The 18,420-nt window shown below is 45.4% G+C and overlaps 1 protein-coding gene across 1 annotated transcript; it reads left to right on the top strand.

Annotated features, from left to right (window-relative positions):
• The first annotated feature begins 4,224 nt into the window (after positions 1–4,224).
• LOC146961053 (C-1-tetrahydrofolate synthase, cytoplasmic-like) lies at positions 4,225–14,084 on the top strand. Its single transcript, XM_085770907.1, has 12 exons — positions 4,225–4,378; positions 4,777–4,882; positions 6,348–6,432; positions 7,272–7,331; positions 7,452–7,505; positions 7,869–8,005; positions 8,126–8,226; positions 9,443–9,579; positions 10,432–10,543; positions 11,633–11,760; positions 12,681–12,765; positions 13,854–14,084. The coding sequence occupies exons 2-11, from the start codon at positions 4,779–4,781 to the stop codon at positions 12,723–12,725; spliced, it is 963 nt and encodes a 320-aa protein (XP_085627033.1). The 5' UTR covers positions 4,225–4,378; positions 4,777–4,778; the 3' UTR covers positions 12,726–12,765; positions 13,854–14,084.
• Positions 14,085–18,420: the final 4,336 nt, after the last annotated feature.

Below are 18,420 nucleotides of genomic sequence, written 5' to 3'. Positions count from 1 at the left end.
AGTGTGACTACAGATCTGGTGTCACCAACTGACACGGGAAAGGAAGGACGCCATGTGGTTGCCATGGTGACGTCACCTACGGGACCTGGAGTCTTTCTGGTTACAGATTCTTCTGAATTTTGTTTTACAATAGTTTTACAACAAACTGCTGATTTGGAGTTTTTTCTCATGGCACAATTCAATCGGATCACGAAATAAAACTTTGACTCCCGTTCATTTGTATGGGGTTAGGGTTATGGTCTATACAGCCCCCAGTTGAATTTGCCCGGAACTGTCCTTTACTGTGAGGTGGAGATTACACACCGCTGGTATCAGCCGGCTCCTCTGACTGGAGGAAAACACTGTCTGGTGATTTACTCTGCTGCAGCCCAGACGGGAAGTCTCCATCGTTCTGAGGGAAACATCCAGGTTCTGACAGACTAAGGTCCAGTTCCAATCCGTTCCCTGAAGACTCCTTAAAGCAGAAGTAAGCGATCCGGTGGTTTTGGCTAATGCTGCGTTCCAGGCCGGCTTTTGAAACCGTAAATTACAGCTTCAAGTCACAACTTACGACTTTGTAGCGTTCCAGGCAACCCACTCGTGTTTCTCTGACCTGTTTTACCTGTGAAAGTCACTATAACGGCCACTCGTAACTTCTGACCCGTGAACTCGTACCAGATCGAACTGGTACGACTTCACAGGTCGGAAAAACACCAGTTACGAGTTGCCTTGAACGCACCATAACTTCCTGTCAGCAGATGGAGTTAGCAGCCCCCGCCCTCGTCATGGATCTATTGGTCCTCGTCCCTACGTCACCACATTCAGGCGCATCCCTTGGCTGCACACACAGAGAGGACTGCCCCTTTATGCCGTTCTCTCTCCTCATTGGATAAAGGTTGTAGGATACAAGGAAAGTTTTCTCCTGGGCTCAGAGCAGAGCAGAGTGACTGACAGACCCGTGTTTCAGACCAAACACTCTATAGAAGTGATTGCTGTCGGAAGATATAACTATTTAAGACTTAGATTAACACAAATATATCACTCACTTCTGCTTTAAAGCCCTGAACCCTCACTGACTGACCTGAGATCAGCTCTAAGTGACAGAGTGTGAGAGTGTGTGAGGGTCCAGATGCTGAATGGAACAGCACTTACACACTCTCACCACACGTTACCTTGACAACAACATGTTGTTGACTCCGATAATTTACGTACTTTCAACACGCACAAGGTGTGTGAGGTGGACGGACTCAAAACAAAATGTTCCTGGATCAGATCTGATCAAATCATCATCAATAATCACAAACTGCACGTTAATACTGACAGTAAACTTCTTCTTTCTTTTCTTTCTTTCTTTCTTTTTTTGTTGCTGCTCCTGTCCATTAACAATAAAGTGACCGGCGGAGCTCTCTCTGACTACGTGTGTTCATTTACTTTTTTTAACACTTGCGTTCTGACGGCATCCCATAGACCAGAGCGGCTTTTTTATGCAAATGAGAATGACTGATGCATCCTGGGTAATTTAGGGGCAGCACCCGGCATTTTTAAATTGCACTTCAGTGGCCCTTTGTGTTTTGATGGAGCGTAGACTAACTAACAATCAATTTGAATGTTTTATTTTTGGTTTCTTTTGTAGCACTATGTCTCATAATTATTTTGACACCCTCTTTGAAACCCACCGTTCACGCTATCTTGAAAAACTACAATGAATGAATCTACGGTATGCTCCTTTAGCCTCCCACAGTGATCAATGACTCCACACAGTGGCCAGAAATGTCTGAATGAATCTACGGTATGCTCCTTTAGCCTCCCACAGTGATCAATGACTCCACACAGTGGCCAGAAATGTCTGAATGAATCTACGGTATGCTCCTTTAGCCTCCCACAGTGATCAATGACTCCACACAGTGGCCAGAAATGTCTGACCCAGACATCTACACGTATTTGGTGGAATCACCGGGAGGTTTTGGCTCAGTGTTGTCTGGAAACAGCCTGTTAATAGACAACTTGTTGTTACTTAGTTTGTCAAGACAGTTAGGCTGAACTTTTCAATGCTGCCCCTAAATTACCCAGGATGCATCAGTCACTCTCATTTGCATAAAAAAGCCGCTCTGGTCAATGGCTGTATTCGAAACCACATACTATACTTACTAACTGCTAGTACGTACTGATTTGGCCAAAATGTAGTATGCAGTATGCAGTATGCGAACAAAAGCAAAATCTGCAGTATGCGAAAAGTTCCCGGATGTCGTACTGATTCGGAAAATATCTCCAGTATCTGACCAGTCTACATCGCGTACTGTATCCCACAATGCAATGCTCCCCTGACGTCTAACCGTAACCAGAGCGTAACCAAAGACGGTAGTGTAGCCGTGTACCGTAACTATAGTTTAATAAAATAAAACTTAATGCAGACTGATCGGTTCATTGTAAAATATTTATTTATTTTTTGTAAATGTGGTGATTTCTGTACGTAACGTTAGAGCCCCGAGGCAGCGCTGCTTACACACAAGAAGCTTCACTTTACATTCAAACAAACTAATGCGACTGCCACAATTGAGATTTCATCAATGAGACCAACATTTATCTCCTGAAAATAATTTAACCAGCCGGTGGTAAACCTCTAAAAACCTGTGGGTAAGTTAATTAGCGATGGTTTTCTCCCCCGGGATGAGGACGGAGGTTGGCCGGCCGAGCAGCTCTGCAGACCGGCTGCTGTCTCTGTGATGTCCCGGTCGCTGCAGAGCTTCACTTCTCTGAAAAACATCGGAGCAAACTTCTAAACAGCCGTCGTTTGGATCAACTGGCCGTAGATTTGGATCTAAACAGTTACTTTCTCACATGAAAACATATTAAAACTTAATAAAGTTACATAATAACAGCGCTAGAGCGGGAAATAAAACAGCTGTTAGCCTGTTTACAGCTACCGCTACCGGTTGCCGTGAAATGCATTCTGGGAAACTCGTATACTGCATACTGCGGTGATAACGGCGTCGGTCTGCTGAAGTAGTATACTGAATCCTACAGTCAGTATGCAGTATACAGTACATATAACGCAGTACGTAGTAGGCAGTACGGTAGTATGCGGTTTCGAAAACAGCCCATGTGTTTGACTTCACAACGCTATGAACTGTGGGTAATTCCCCTACCCAAAGTCAGCATTGGTGCTGACTGACGGTAAGGGGGGGGGGGCAGTAAGGACTTGATGCTCTGACAGTGGAACAGCCCTCACACACTCACAGACTTCCCGTGAACTCTAAGTCAGTGAGTCCGTGAGGGGTCGGAGTGGAACTGGGCCTCATGCTGCGTTCATAACAACTCGGAGGTCGGGATTCCCAACTTGGAAATTTCCAACTTCCGACATCATTGCGTTCACGCTGCAGGAACTTGGAAGAAAAAAAACATGGATACCTGAAGGAAGTTTGTCGTATTGTGGCTCAGAGCTGAATAGTAAAAATCAATGCAGCAGTAAATGATGTTTATTCTGGAGGAGAGGAGACGCTGCAGATGAGTGCACATATAATGTTACAGCCTTGATAACAGTTAAACCTTATTTCTGTCACATACAAGGAAACCGCAATTTCACACCATACAACAATCACAGCTTAATATAAACGTATTTCATAGGGGCTACTGCAGTAATACACAAACATATGCATTAAAACCTCAACAAATAACTTCAAAAGTCTAAATTCTAACTGTTTAAGACGAGGGCATGACGCCATGTTTTGATGTTGTCGTGACGTACGAGTCGGAAAGTCGGAGCTCTGATATGATGATACCCGAGTTTCCCACCTGTAATTTCAGAGTTCGACGCCGTTCAATTCATTTTTTACAACTCGGAGCTCGTTTTTTTCCGACTTCCGAGTTGTCTTGAACGCAGCATATGTTTAAGTCTGGAAGGATTCAGCAAGACTCTCTGCAGACACTTCTACCCCCGAGCCTACATCTCCCATGATGCAACAGTTACTGCTCAGCTCCCGATTGGACGCAGTCAGAAAACAAATATTCTGTGAAGTGACTTCCCCTCCTCCCTTTCCCTCCTCTTCCTCCTCCTCTCTTTTCTCCTCCTCTTCCTCCTCCTCCTCTTCCTCCTCTCTTCTCTCCTCCTCCTCTTCCTCCTCTCTTCTCTCCTCCTCCTCCTCCTCTGTTTCCTCCCCTCCACTCTGGCCTCTGATTGGCCGAGACCGGTGTAACTCCAGTTTTGACCTTTGATCTTCCTCCTCCGTATCAGTGCTGGTTTGGTTCAGTTCAGAGCGGGAACTCCTCGGACACACACATACACACACACTACACATACACACACACACACACACACACACACACACACACACACACACACACACACACACACACCACTCCACTCTGCAGCTGTGTCAGTAGTTTTCTGACCGTCTCTCAGGTGAGTCGCTGCTTCTCCTCTGTTTCATGTGTTTATGTTTGCAAATGTGTGTGTAGGTGTGTGTGTGTGTGTGTGTGTTTATGCATGTGTGCATGTGTGTATGTGTGTAGGTGTGTGTGTGTGTGTAGGTGTGTGTGTAGGTGTGTGTGTGCTCCAATCCAACTTATTTGACAACAGCTGTTCTCACTCAGAACCATAAAAATGTTTATTGATCCTTTGATCTGATCATTGGTTGAGTTTGATTCCCGTCTCCATGGCAACCAGGTCCCTGACTCGGTGTGTGTTGTTGTTGTTGGGAGACGACCGACCACCTGTTGTTGTTGTTGTTGTTGTTGTTCACCGGTCCTCCCTCTCTCTCTCTCTCTCTCTCTCTCTCTCTCTCTCTCTCTCTGATACAGTCATGTTATCCTCGGTCGCCCGCTCGCTCCGTCTCACGGCCTCTGGTGGTTGCCAAGGAAGCAGGCGCTCCATAGCAACCGTCATCTCTGGCAACAAGACGTCCAAGTGAGTCTGAGGCCGCATTCAAACCCACTATATCTCCTGCTAGTACATACTGACTTGGCCTAAACGCAGTATGTATACTATATATCTCCAGTATCTGACCAGTCTACATTGTACTGTATCCCACAATGCAATGCTTCTATAACCTCTAACCGTAACCATAGACGGTAGTTAAAGGGATAGTTCACCCTAGAATGATATTTCGCTCATGATCTCCTCCCCCTCATGTTGACTAAGGGCTGGGAGAAGTTTCAGAGTCCACCGTCCCTTCTCTGAGTTACAGGGGGTCTTAGTGTAGCAGTGCATGTCCATATAACAGTTGCAAAGGGACACCAGAGCTCTTCGTAAAAAAACACACACAAAAAAACATCCAAATACCTCCATGATGCTCGTATGTAATGTCCGTCTTGTGCTGAAGCCCCAAATTGCGTAATTGTCCCGAAAAAAATTAAATAAGTCTATATTTTAAGCTTGTTTGTAGCGGAAGCTTCTCGAAGCTCCTCTTCCTGGTTCGTCCAAATCTCGCGTGATTTGCGCCGGCGTCAGTGCGGTTACTGCGAATCACGCGAGATGGTGAGGTATTTGGATGTTTTTTTGTGTGTGTTTTTTTACGAAGAGCTCTGGTGTCCCTTTACAACCGTTATATGGACATGCACTGCTACGCTATGAGCGAAATATCATTCTAGGGTGAACTATCCCTTTAAGTATCTTTGCCATGTAGCGTAACTATGTTATATAGTTGAGTAAAATAAAACTTACTGCAGACTGATGTGTTGATAGTAAAACATGTATTTGTTGATGTAAATGTGGTGGTTTGTGTCCGTAGGCTCCAGAGCCCCGAGGCAGCGCTGCTCTTCTGTCCAATACACACAGGAAGCTTCACTTTACATTCAGACTAACTAATGCTACTGATACAGCTGTTAGATTTCATCACTGAGACCAACATTTATCTCCTAGAAATAATGTAACCAGCCGGTGGTAAACCTCTAAAAACCTGGGGGTAAGTTAATTAGCGATGGTTTTCTCCCCCGGGATGAGGACGGAGGTTGGCCGGCCGAGCAGCTCTGCAGACCGGCTGCTGTCTCTGTGATGTCCCGGTCGCTGCAGAGCTTCACTTCTCTGAAAAACATCGGAGCAAACTTCTAAACAGCCGTCGTTTGGATCAACTGGCCGTAGATTTGGGATCTAAACAGTTACTTTCTCACATGAAAACATATTAAAACTTAATAAAGTTACATAATTACAGCGCTAGAGCGGGAAATAAAACAGCTTTTAGCCTGTTTTACAGCTACCGCTACCGGTTGCTGTGAAATGCATTCTGGGAAACTTGTATACTGTTACTGCGGTGTGAACGGTGTCGGTCCAGTCAGAGTCCAAGACTGTGACATCACTGATCCTGTGACATCACTGATCCTGTGACATCACTGATCCTGTGACATCACTGATCCTGTGACATCACTGTGTGCAGGTTGGTGAGAGAGCGACTGAAGGACGAAGTGGAGAAGATGAGCAGCCGGTTCCCAGGGTTCAGGCCCAGTCTGGTGGTCCTGCAGGTGAGTCTAGTCTGGAGGACCAGGTCTAGAGGACCAGGTCTAGAGGACCAGGTCTAGAGGACCAGGTCTAGAGGACCAGGTCTAGAGAGGACCAGGTCTAGAGGACCAGGTCTAGAGGACCAGGTCTAGAGGACCAGGTCTAGAGAGGACCAGGTCTAGAGGACCAGGTCTAGAGAGGACCAGGTCTAGAGGACCAGGTCTAGAGGACCAGGTCTAGAGAGGACCAGGTCTAGAGAGGACCAGGTCTAGAGAGGACCAGGTCTAGAGGACCAGGTCTAGAGGACCAGGTCTAGAGGACCAGCTTCTGTCCTTGGCTTGATCACAGTGTTTACAGCTGCTGCTGCTCCCACCACCATGATAACGTCCTCACCCACAACAACACTAACGGTGCGTTCACACCGGGCGCAAGTAAAATATTCGCCTCGCTCTACTCGCTCGAGTTTGCCCGCTGGAATATTTGTTTTTACTCGCGGCAATCGGGCAACAGGTGAATTTTGCATGTTCGCTTCATGTGCATCATTAGCGCCGCCGGCACAAATTTGCGTCCATTCACGTCTGTGCATTGACTTTTTTACTTTACTTTTTCATTCTTCTTTGCTCCTGTTTTTAACTCTGTGTTTTTACGTTGTTTTATGCTGTTCTTTTAAAAAAAAAAGAAGTTTTGTCTTTATGTAAAGCACATTGAGTTGCCTTGGTATGAAATGCGCTATATAAATAAAGATGTCTTGCCTTTGTATGTAATCTTATTGCGCGAAAAATTTGCGTCGCGCCCGGTGTGAACACGCTGTTAGACCCGACTGTAACCGTCCTCCTGTCTCCTGACGTCCTCTGTGTTTCAGGTGGGGGACAGAGACGACTCCAACCTGTACATCAGCACCAAGCTGAAGGCCGCCGCCCAGGTGAGGCTCAAACCCCCCCACTCCCTCCAGTCTGAAACATGTTTTAGTGTTGTCATGGTAACAGGGTGTGTCACAGTGATGTCACCGTACCGTCCTGAATGTCTCTTTCTCCGTCTGCAGATCGGCATCGATGCGAAACACGTGCGGCTGCCGAGCTCAGCGACGCAGGACGAGGTCAGTGACCGGCAACTCTTCAGCCTCGGAGGAAATGACCAACAAACATATCTTTATTTATTATGAATGAAGACCAAGACAAAGACTTTTGCTTTTTCTGTCAATTAATCTTGAGTTTGGGGAAATTTCACATCCACAAAAACAAATGGGCCAAATCCATACTGAACATTGTAACTACCCTTTAAACATGAACTGCACCGTTATGCTGCCACAATCAAGGACATAACAAATAAGAAAGCCGCCAAAACGTAGCTACTCTGTTATGGAGAAATGTTCTGTAAGTGACTTGTAAAGGCCTCTGGCTGTCTTTTGTTTTTTTGTTGTGTGTTTTTTGTTTGCTTTATTGTTGTACTTCCACCCCAGGTGCTGCAGAACATCCGGTTGGTCAACGAGAGCGCGGCGGTCCACGGTCTGATCGTCCAGCTGCCTCTGGACTCGGTCAACCCCATCAACACCGAGCTGGTCACCAACGCCGTGTCTCCGCTGAAGGACGTGGACGGGTGAGCTGACCCCTGACCCCTGACCTCTGACCTCAGACCTCGACCTGACCGCCACCACATCATCTCTTCACCATCGTGTGTGTGTGTGTGTGTGTGTGTGTGTGTGTGTGTGTGAGGCAGTCTGAGTTGTATCAATGCAGGGAAGTTGTCTCGTGGCGACCTGAGCGACTGTTTCATCCCCTGCACTCCCAACGGCTGCATGGAGCTCATCAGACAGACAGGTATTTGAATTACACAGTGACTTTCGGGGGGGGGGGGGCTTTTTATTAACCGGGGGTCAGCATCACGTCGCCACAGCGACAGGACTCATAGAGAGCCTATAAAGCGGAAGCAGGAAGTAACGGTCGCCATGGAACCTCAATTTGGAAAACGTCTCCATGTGAGTGAACGGGAGTCAAAGTTTTATTTCTAATGTGAGTGAATAGTGTGATGATAAAACTCTCTGAGCTCGACCTGTTGAAAACACCACGGTTCATGAAGAGAAACCAGCAGTTTGTTGTAAAACTATTGTAGAATAAAACTCCTTTGAATCCGTAACCATAGAGACTCCAGGTGGCGTAGTGACGTCACCACAACCTTCCTTTCCCGTGTCAAATCTGTAGTCCGTAGAGCGTCTTCACACTAAATACATTCTTCTGTTGCCGTGACAACAAACTGCTGGTTTCTCTTCATGAACCGGGGTGTTTTAAACAGGTAGAGCTCAGAGAGTTTTATCATCACACTGTTCACTCACATTAGAAATAAAACTTTGACTCCCGTTCACTCACATGGAGACTTTTTCCGAGTTGACGACCCATGGCAACGTTACTTAATCAATATCACTAGGCAATGTATGTTTGAGTCGGAGAGAGCCCCCCAAAAAATCCAGATTTTTTATTTTTCCACATTTCTCCCGGACACAATTTACACTCTACACACATGATTTTTTCCAAATTTGTAGACAAACTTGTTCTGTCTCTCCCAATGCGCTCAAAATATCAGAGAGACTTACAGAATTTGAATTATCAGCCTCTAAGTGCGGCCATGTCTGGCTCCTCATTGACAGATTTTCTGACAGAAGCAGAACGGACTCCTGTTTTAAACTCGCAAGTGTCAGCAAAATATTTACTGTAGAAACACCAGAATCACACCATATCGTTCAGGAAGTCCTTACAGCGATGATGGTCTGTGTTTTGTTCTGATAGGAGTTACCGTTTTGTCATGCTAAGCCTAAATGCGAGACCGGTGCAGAGGCAGAAAATCGCTCTTTTTCTCCACGTTTCTGTCTGCCTCAGCCTGGGGGGCCCCTATCGTCATTGGCAACCACCTCAAGTTGCCGTGGTAACCTCTGAGCCTCAAGCCAGAGCTCGTTAATTTTATAAACAATCCACCTGGAGCTCGTTAACATGTTTATATATATTGTATATTGTTTCTCCATGACTTCCTGTTCCCGTGCAGGTGTTTCTGTGGCGGGGAAACACGCCGTTGTGATTGGTCGCAGTAAGATCGTCGGCGCTCCGATGCACGACCTGCTGCTGTGGAGCCACGCCACCGTGACCACCTGTCACTCAAAGACAGCTGACCTACCTGAGCAGGTGACCACGCCCACCTGGACACTGATGATGTCACAGCCTCCAATATTTGTACTTTGTTACCTCCCACCTCTGCTCCAAACCTTTTTTTTTCTTCTTTTTTTTTTAATTAGAGTCATTGTGAATTGGAGGTACAGTGTGAAAATGAAGGAGGAGGGGGTTACAGATAAAAGTGGAATAATGTCAGCAAGTTGAATTACATAGTATCATGAAAGGCAGGAGAAGACAAAAAATAGGTACATTTCATATTAGGCAAACACAGGTCTATTCAAAAGCGTGTAAACAGAGAGAATAGTAGGCTACTATGGTCTTTATGTCTTTCTTATTTTCAGATTGACTAATTAGGTTGATGTATTGTTTGATTTTGTTTTTGAAACGGTGAGTGCAAAGTATTTGATTTGTAAATTTGCGGTTGTGAATATGAGCTTTGGCTAAAAATAATATCAAATTAATTACATAATATTGGTTTAATTGGGAAGCTGAGACTGAAAAGAAACCAAACAATACATTTTGATAGTCCAAAACAAAGTTTTTGTCGAAATGTTGACGGATGAAAGTAGTTACATTTTTCCAAAAGGATTGCAGACATGACCAGAAAAGATGTTGAAAGTCTTCTGGAGCAGAGTTCATTAATGTCTTTTTTATACCTTTGCATGAATAAATTGGAAGGATAGATACCTCTGCTCCAAACCGAAGCAGCTGAGATGACCGTGGTGACATCACAGAGTAGCAAGGGAACCGGTGTGATGATGCGTTTGATGCGTTTCCTGTGTGATGATGCGTTTCCTGTGTGATGATGCGTTTCCTGTGTGTGATGATGCGTTTCCTGTGTGATGATGCGTTTCCTGTCGTCAGGTGGGCCGGGCCGACATCCTGGTGGTGGGGGCCGGTCGGGCAGAGATGGTGAGAGGAGAGTGGGTGAAGGAGGGAGCGGTCGTCATCGACTGTGGCATCAACCACGTACCAGGTAGAGTAGTGACCTCTGACCTCTCACTGGGCCGCTGCAGTTCAATTCCTTTTATTTGATGAAGAGGGACAATGTACGTTGATAGACATTTTAAAGGGATAGCTCAACATTTTGTCAAATTGGCCCATTGCCATAATCCCTATAGTCATAGCAGTAGGTTCGTTACCTTTAATTGTCGGTGCAAGCTGTTTTTAGAACGGCGGAGCAGAGCCGTGAGCTGCTCAGAGCTACGCTACGGAGGCTCATTATGGGATTTCTTGGTTTCCCTCATCAAACTCATCAAATACACAATCCAACAACTCCACAACGCTCTGGTGGACAAGTTGTGAGCTGCACATTCACCACGCTATGAGATAATAACACAACGTTACCACACAGAGTTGTTTTAGAGGGAAATTCATGCAAAACCACTGATGCACGTTGCCTTCAGGGACAGTTTTTCATCAACAGTCTCTGTATTTCCCTCTAAAACAACTCTGTGTGGTAACGTTGTGTTATTATCTCATAGCGTGGTGAATGTGCAGCTCACAACTTGTCCACCAGAGCGTTGTGGAGTTGTTGGATTGTGTATTTGATGAGTTTGATGAGGGAAACCAAGAAATCCCATAATGAGCCTCCGTAGCGTAGCTCTGAGCAGCTCACGGCTCTGCTCCGCCGTTCTAAAAACAGCTTGCACCGACAATTAAAGGTAACGAACCTACTGCTATGACTATAGGGATTATGGCAATGGGCCAATTCGACTAAATGTTGAACTAACCCTTTAAAATAAAATGTAAATACTCGATTCTAGTTGCCAAGCTAATTTCCATTGACAGTCCCCCTATACTGAAATAGAAACAAGCAGGTTGAGAAAAAAAACATAAGTATAAGTACAGTATTTAAAAACATGGGGCAGGTACCCCCTTTTTTTTTTTTTTAGAAAGAAAAAACTAAGAAAGTAAAACAATCACATTACAACACATTTACAACACAATACAATCGTGGTTCCCAGTAGGCGCAGGTGGTCGGTGGTGGGGGTTAAAGTGCTAGAGTTAATGATTAAAGTGCTAGGTTTGACCTCTGACCTCTGACCTCTGACCTCTGTGACAGATGAGACGAAGCCCAGCGGTAAACGAGTGGTCGGAGACGTCCACTACGCCTCGGCCAATCAGAGAGCAGGATTCATCACACCTGTTCCGGGAGGGGTGGGGCCGATGACGGTGGCCATGCTCATGGAGGTGTCAATAATTTAATAATATAACAATTTAATTTCTTTCTTTCTTTCTTTCTTTCTTTCTTTCTTTCTTTCTTTCTTTCTTTCTTTCTTTTCATTTATTCCAAACAAGGCAATTTCACAACTTGACAATATCGTGGCAAATCACAACATATAATATAATAATTTCATTTCATTAAAGGGATAGTTCACCCAAAATTGAAATTTCCCTCATTATCTACCCACCCCCTCATGTGGACTAAGGGCTGGGAGAAGTTTCAGAGTCCTCCGTGGCTTCTCTGAGTTACAGGGGGTCTCGGCGTAGCAGTGCATGTCCATATGACGGTTGTCAATAGATACCAACTGTCTTCATAACAAAAAGACACACCAAAAAACATCCAGATACCTCCATGCTGCTCTTAACCCTGCTCGTCCAAATCAAAACAAGCTTGAAATATAGACTTATTTAATTTTTTTCTGAACAATTTCTCTATTGTGGGGACTTCAATACAAGAGGGACATTACATACGAGCAGCATGGAGGTATTTGGATGTTTTTTGGTGTGTCTTTTTGTTACGAAGACAGTTGGTATCCATTAGCAACCGTCATATGGACATGCACTGCTACGCCGAGACCCCCTGTAACTCAGAGAAGCCACGGAGGACTCTGAAACTTCTCCCAGCCCTTAGTCCACATGTGGGGGGGAGAGATCATGAGTTCAGTGAAATTTCAATTTTGGGTGAACTATCCCTTTAATCAGTATTGATCCAACAGACACCCTTTCAGAATAAAAGCTCCATAGTTGTTGTGTATGAAGTGTGTCAGGATGACGTCGCTGCCCCCTGGTGGCCCACCCAGTCTGTTGTTGCTGTAACAGAGGTTGTTGTTGTCGTGGTAACAGAGGTTGTTGTTGCCGTGGTAACGGAGGTTTCCACTCTGTTGCAGAACACGGTGCTGAGCGCTCAGCGGTTCCTCCTCAGGTCCAGGTGAAGAGGAGGAGAGACACCTGAGCTCCACCAGCAGGAAACAGGTCAGAGGAGTTTTTTTTCCTTTTTTTTTTCCAACTTTATTTAAAGTTGTAGCAACAGCAACATTTCAGTCTTTCCAGCTCACAGTCGTTACAACAGTAAAGTTACAGTAAAGTTACAAATATGACAGTATAACAAAGGTTAAGCAAAAGAAAAAAAATCAAGTTAACAATAAAGGAAAATACATTTTGGTGACAGACCTTGTATCCCATGAAAATTATAATTATAGTTATTGTGACAGATTATTAGTTAAACATTTCTGAATGTATAATCAATAGAAAAAGACGACCACCGCACACTGATAAGATCTTCGTCGTCTTTTTCTATTGATTTTACGCACCCCTGCTACCCACCTGCACCTGAGGAACTGTGGCTGTGCAGGGAGATTCGCTTTTCTTCAATTTCTGAATGTATGTTCATTATTGGTAGTATACATTTCTTGTTTGTAATTAAATTAAGAGACTTAAAATAATAATCAACTTCAATCAAAAACAACTTGAATGATGGTGAAGAATTCTGAAATTTGCATTTATGGATATGAAACTTCCCCAATAAAATATAAAGGTTTACTATATTACATGTATATATTTATTTATTTTTATTACAGTTTCTTTTCTTTGAAATCAAAATGTTCTTCCCCTCAATGTTGATTTTATGTTTTGTTTTACATAATGTAGGCCTATAGTTCTCAAGTTCTTTCCAAAATGTTCTGCTATATGAACAACCATAAAACAAATGGGTTACGTTTTCAAGTTCAATTTTACAAAAGGTGCATTTGTTATCGATGTCAAGGAATCTTGAAATATACCTATATTTATATATACATATATATATCTTAGATGGGTTTATGTTACGTAGTATTTTTTAATGTAATTCTGTAATGTAATTTTATTTTATTTTTAAAAGGAACAAGCCTTGTGCCAATTAATATCCATAAAAATAGCATTACAAAAGAATTTCCCTCTAGGTGTTACTTTCTTAGCATTGTAGAAACATTCTCTGATATGTTTATTAGTACATTTTTTACTCAGGGTGTCAGTACCGGGAAACGCAGAGAGACGCAGCTGTGACGTTCTTCTCTTCCCTGTAGCTTCCTGTTCGATCGGCTGGATGAAGAAGATGAAGAAGAAGAGTCTCAGTCACGACCTTTGACCTCCACAGCCGCTCTGTCAGAGGTCACCGTTGCCGTGGAGACAGAGACCAGCATACATAAAGCGACGATCTGATCAGTGTATTGATTCCTGGCAGGAAACAGCCTACGACGTGTGAGAAGTTGCGTGTCTGTCTGTCATGTGATCAATAAAGTTTTATCTCGTCTCCAGCTGTTGTTCAACATGTGGGTTTATTTTATTTACAGATTGATATTAGAATTAGAACGTAATTGATCAGTTATCAGCTTGTTATTGTGATTAAACACGTCACTTTTATTTCAAATCGCTTCACAGACTCCAGATCAGAGCCGATCAATATCAATTAGAACATTTCAACGCTGATTGATCCAAAGGTCAAGTTTGACTCGACTCATTTCTTCTTTTTCTTTTAAATTAAAACAACAACAAAAAAATCAGACACTTTACCCTGAGCTTAAACAACTTCCCGCTCTTGTCCTCCTGGGTCAAAGAGGGAAGGATGAAGGGAAGGAAGGAAGGAAGGAAGGAAGGAAGGAAGGAAGGAAGGACGAAAGGGAAAGAAGAAAGGAAGGAAGGAAGGGAGCACGAAGGAAGGAGGGAAGGAAGGGAAAAAGGATTGTGGAAAGAAGGAAGGGAAAAGGAAGGAAAGAAAGATGGGGGAACAGATTGGGCCAATTAGATCAAAAGAGGAAGGAAGAAGAAGTAAGGACGAAGGGAACATAGGAAGGAAGGACGAAAGGAAGGAAAGAAAAATGGAGGGAAGGAACAGATAAGTACAAGGAAGGAAGCAGAAGGATGGGCGATGGGAAGGAAGGAAGGATGGAGGAAGGAAGGAAGGAAGGAAGGAAGGAAGGAGGAAGGGAACACATTGGGTCAGTTTGACCCAGAAGGACAACAGGAGGGTTAAGCTCCAACTTCAAACAGCTTTTATTTTGAAAACACTGACAGGAAACTATGAGGTGGTCTGACAGTTCATTAAGCCCCTCCCCCCAGAGAGAGACTGTCCAATCACAGCGGAGGCTCCGATATAAAATATATAAGATCCAATGAGCCGTCTCTATGATGGTAGTCAGGTGGGCGGGGCTCTGTGATGTCATACGTCAGGTGGGCGTGGCTCTGTGATGTCATAGGTCAGGTGGGCGAGGCTCTGTGATGTCATAGGTCAGGTGGGCGAGGCTCTGTGATGTCATAGGTCAGGTGGGCGGGGCTCTGTGATGTCATACGTCAGGTGGGCGGGGCTCTGTGATGTCATACGTCAGGTGGGCGGGGCTCTGTGATGTCATACGTCAGGTGGGCGTGGCTCCGTGATGTCATATGTCAGGTGGGCGGGGCTCTGTGATGTCATACTTCAGGTGGGCGGGGCTCCGTGATGTCATAGGTCAGGTGGGCGGGGCTCTGTGATGTCATACTTCAGGTGGGCGAGGCTCCGTGATGTCATACTTCAGGTGGGCGGGGCTCTGTGATGTCATACGTCAGGTGGGCGGGGCTCTGTGATGTCATACTTCAGGTGGGCGTGGCTCTGTGATGTCATACGTCAGGTGGGCGTGGCTCTGTGATGTCATACTTCAGGTGGGCGGGGCTCTGTGATGTCATACGTCAGGTGGGCGGGGCTCTGTGATGTCATACGTCAGGTGGGCGGGGCTCTGTGATGTCATACGTCAGGTGGGCGTGGCTCCGTGATGTCATACGTCAGGTGGGCGGGGCTCTGTGATGTCATACTTCAGGTGGGCGGGGCTCTGTGATGTCATACGTCAGGTGGGCGGGGCTCTGTGATGTCATACTTCAGGTGGGCGGGGCTCCGTGATGTCATAGGTCAGGTGGGCGGGGCTCTGTGATGTCATACTTCAGGTGGGCGGGGCTCCGTGATGTCATAGGTCAGGTGGGCGGGGCTCTGTGATGTCATACGTCAGGTGGGCGGGGCTCTGTGATGTCATACTTCAGGTGGGCGGGGCTCCGTGATGTCATAGGTCAGGTGGGCGGGGCTCTGTGATGTCATACTTCAGGTGGGCGGGGCTCCGTGATGTCATAGGTCAGGTGGGCGTGGCTCTGTGATGTCATACTTCAGGTGGGCGGGGCTCTGTGATGTCATACGTCAGGTGGGCGGGGCTCTGTGATGTCATACGTCAGGTGGGCGTGGCTCTGTGATGTCATACGTCAGGAGGGCGGGGCTCTGTGATGTCATAGGTCAGGTGGGCGGGGCTCTGTGATGTCATATGACCTGCAGTGACACGAATACTGGACCAGAACCAGCCGATGAATGGTGCACTGTCCCTTTAAGAGTCCAGGATCCTTCACCGGTTATTGATCAGTGATTGGTCGTTGATCTGATGATGTCATCCCGTCGTCTATTTCTAAACAGTGAAGAAAAAATCCCCACAGTTTTTGTTTCTATAGCGATGGAGGTTAAAAATACATCGATCCGTCACCTAAGCAACAGCAGGTCGACCAGGTTGAGTGTGAAGACTACGTTTCCCAGCATGCCTCTGCCCCTGCCCCCCCCCCCCCACATCAAACAGCTGCGTCCTGGTTGGTGGAAAAAGACATTTATTTACAAAATCTCACTGATCCATGAAAATCAGACGTTTATGTACAAAACATGAAACTTTTGCTGTTTGTTAGTTTGTTTTTACAGTGAAACACGGAGAGAAGACGACACGACTGCTCAACGACCTCAACGACCACACACTCAATCAAATCAATCGATCGATCAATAATCAATAACACCTGGAGAAGAAATCATCAACAACAGAAAGCAACAGCAGGAAAAACAAAAACAAAAAAACCCTGTGCTGAACTGAAAGGAGCTTTTCCACTCAGACTCATCGTCAGTCGGCTGCGTTCCAACAGGTTGAGTCGCCCTCGGGTTGAACGGCGCCTTAGAGACAGGAAACGTGGAGGCAGAGAGAGGGAAAGACACGCAGGAAGTGGCTGCAGCAACACCGTGACGTGTTTACGTTCTGGTCCTATGACCGGTCCATCACTGTCTGCAGGTCTTTGTTACTATAATGGGGCGTTCACACCGGACGCGATAGACACGAATAGACCTTTTCAGAGAGTATAACTTCTAGGCTAAGGTGGCATTGGTGCAATAGTCTCTATATTTTATGAAATGTATTTTTTGTACTTTCTTTTTATTCTTGTACTATTTATATTGTTTGATTGTGATATGGACCTGTGTCTGAAATAAAGTTTATATATACTATATATAAACAAAGACAGGTGTGGCTCATTAGAAAACGCTCTGCTACACTAAATGGAATGGAGCCTTAAAGGTGAACAGAAAAGAAAACTGAATTTGATCCCACTCTGGATCATAAAATTAATGTGATAACTCATCTATCAGACGATGTAGGCCAAACTTTGTGCAAAATTCTATTTTTGAGTAAATCCGGGATGAAAGTGTGTATTTTTTTTTTCATATTGGATAATGCAGGTGCACAGATTATACGTCAGCCTGTAGACGATTCACCAGCCACTGATATTGGATCCGTCATCCGTCATTCAAACGTCTGAGACACGCACACGGAGCTCGGTCTCGCCCCAAACTTTGAATATCCCGCCCGCTCGATAACGACCAATCAAATTCATTTTCCTTACTCGGGTAAACTCGTGTTGCAGCTCGTGACAACTCAGCGCGACAAACAGGACAAACGGCCATTTCTGTACACCTTTAATTAGTATCCTTGGTAACACCTGTATTTGTTTATACTCTCTGAAAAGGTCTATACAATCGCGTCAGACGCTTCATTCGCGCCGCTTGGTCATTTTGGATCATTCGCGTCCATCGCGTCATTCGCTCTAGACGCTCCGCCCGTTCATTTGAAAACCGGTCTCAACCTGCTCTGTTTCCACGTCGATCGTGGCTGATATCACCACCGCTGCTGCACTGTACTCGCTGTACAAGTCTCAGAAACACCGGAAAACCACCGACTGTCGTGTCTGGGTTCACTGTGTGTGTGTGTGTTTTTTGTTTTTTGTTTTGTTGTTCACTCTGTGTAGAAGAGGCAGCGGTGCCACACACAGCTCATATACAATCAGCTTCTCCTTCATGTTGGTCTGAGTGTAAACAACCGTACAGAGAAGTGACGTCGTCGGCTTGAACTCGTCGCTGATTGGATGTCACGGCGCGATGCCGCCTGAAAAGTTCAATATTTTCAACTTTATTCGCGCCGCCTCCGCCTGCATCGCGTGTCATCGTGTCATCGCGTCATTTACATTGATTTTCAATGTAGAGTTGCCGCTCCATTTGCGTCTATCGCGTCCGGTGTGAACTAGTGTTGGGCGATTTTGACATTTTCAGATCGTCCCAATCGCCCTTCCAGGAGATCGCCGATAGACCTATCTATCGCTGGGGTCCGGGGGGGGGGGGGGGGGGGGTCGTTCCACGTGTTCGTTCGACGGGGGGGGGGGCCTCATAAAAGCGTATGAGTTTCGCTTTTACCATGCCCTGCTGTCATGCATGCACGCTTCTCTGTGTGTGTGTGTGTGAGGGCTAATAACGGAGAAAGAGCGCTATGATCAATGAAC

Source organism: Trachurus japonicus, chromosome 24 (genome assembly GCF_045865225.1).
Source record: "Trachurus japonicus isolate A0001 chromosome 24, Traja_1.0".
Classification (NCBI taxonomy): Eukaryota; Metazoa; Chordata; class Actinopteri; order Carangiformes; family Carangidae; genus Trachurus; species Trachurus japonicus.
Note: the sequence above shows the minus strand (reverse complement) of the source record. Positions and strands in the feature narration are given on the sequence as shown.